Genomic DNA, 1,401 nt, shown 5'->3' on the forward strand with positions numbered 1-1,401 from the left:
GATTGTATGAAGCATAATTTCTTACATTAAATGAGCTAAACCACAATCATTAGCCACAAAAACTCCACTGTTTTTATTCAGTTTTCAAGTATGTTTTTGAAGCTCTTATTATGCTTTTTATGACAAGACTTACATAATTATAAGACTGGATTTTTTTTGCTGAGAAAGAGGCAAGATTAGCAAACTTCTTTTGGAAAACAGAAACTAAGACTCACAATCTGCTCAAATGTCAAACTGTAAACGTTGCCCAATATTTAGCTTGCTCTGTAAAAAAAATTTCACTACAAAATCCTCTATCTTTAAATAAACTTCATAAAAAAATTCAATAAAGTGGCTTTTATCTCTCTGTTCTTTTCCCATTTTATTTTTAGCACAGTAAAAAAAAAAATGTTTGTGCTGACTTTTTTCAATTTGAAGACAGCAAAGGTTTCATTTTCATAATAAAGAAAGCAGTGAAAGCTGAACTGCCTTACTGAATTGGACACAGCTTGTCTGCACTCCAAATACTTCTTTCAGATGTTATCATAAATTGTAAATAATGTTGCTCTTGATTGCATGCAACACTCGATCTAGTTATGCACAACATTTTAAAAAGACTGATGGGATTAGTGTCCCACACATTAAAAGCTGCTGAGAGAGGAAAGGATGTATGGCATCCATTACATACACATCCACTTTGAAAAATGTCTGTCATGTGGATGGTACAAATCTGAGTGAGAACAGAAAAGGTTTACAAAATCCACCTTTTATGTTACATAGCAAAAACTCCAAACAATGTCCAGTTTGTGGTACTGTGTTTGGTAGACATTAGGTAACATTTCTATTAGCTCCACTTGTGCAGTTGACATTAATCCTGAGGTTTTAAGAACATTTTCTTTGCTTTTTTCTTAGGTCTTGTGTTACTATTCACATCTTCAACTTCATTATCTTCGTCATCTTCAACATCATCCTTGAGTACACGCTGGTCTCTTTTCCTCAAAAATTTCTTCCCTATTGTTCCCACTAATGTTTCGTATCTGTAAAGAGAATAAAAATTGTACACCTTTTACTAAAATCAGAGAAAAAAAATCAATGGAGCAAATCATAAATTTAATCAAGTATTTAGGTGGTGTAAAAACTTAGTCATTAGAAGCTTGAAAAGCACAAGTACAACATGATCACTTATTATATCATTATCCATTCTGATAGTCTGAGTTTGTTAGTAGTCTGTAACAAGGAGGTAATTAGCATGGAATACCCAGATATCAAAGGGCAGAAAACCCCTACAAGTTATTTTACCCCCCAAAGTGATGGAGATTCCACTGAATATACACCAGCATCCCTGGGAAATCAGTTCTGTACAGTTGTGGGGTCAGTACCATATCTGTTGTGGGGTTTTGTTTGTTTGCTTTTTTGGGTTTT

At 33.6% G+C, this 1,401-nt stretch overlaps 1 protein-coding gene across 1 annotated transcript in view; it reads right to left on the reverse strand.

Annotated features, from left to right (window-relative positions):
* Nucleotides 1-355: 355 nt before the first annotated feature.
* MPHOSPH6 (M-phase phosphoprotein 6) overlaps nt 356-1,401 on the reverse strand; it is a 3,985-nt gene continuing 2,939 nt past the window's right edge. The window contains exon 4 of the mRNA XM_009077004.1: nt 356-1,016. Within this exon, the coding sequence (XP_009075252.1) occupies nt 848-1,016 (169 nt within the window). The 3' untranslated portion in view covers nt 356-847. The remainder of the gene's footprint in view (nt 1,017-1,401) is intronic.

This window comes from Acanthisitta chloris, unplaced genomic scaffold, assembly GCF_000695815.1.
Source record: "Acanthisitta chloris isolate BGI_N310 unplaced genomic scaffold, ASM69581v1 scaffold9446, whole genome shotgun sequence".
Taxonomy (NCBI): Eukaryota; Metazoa; Chordata; class Aves; order Passeriformes; family Acanthisittidae; genus Acanthisitta; species Acanthisitta chloris.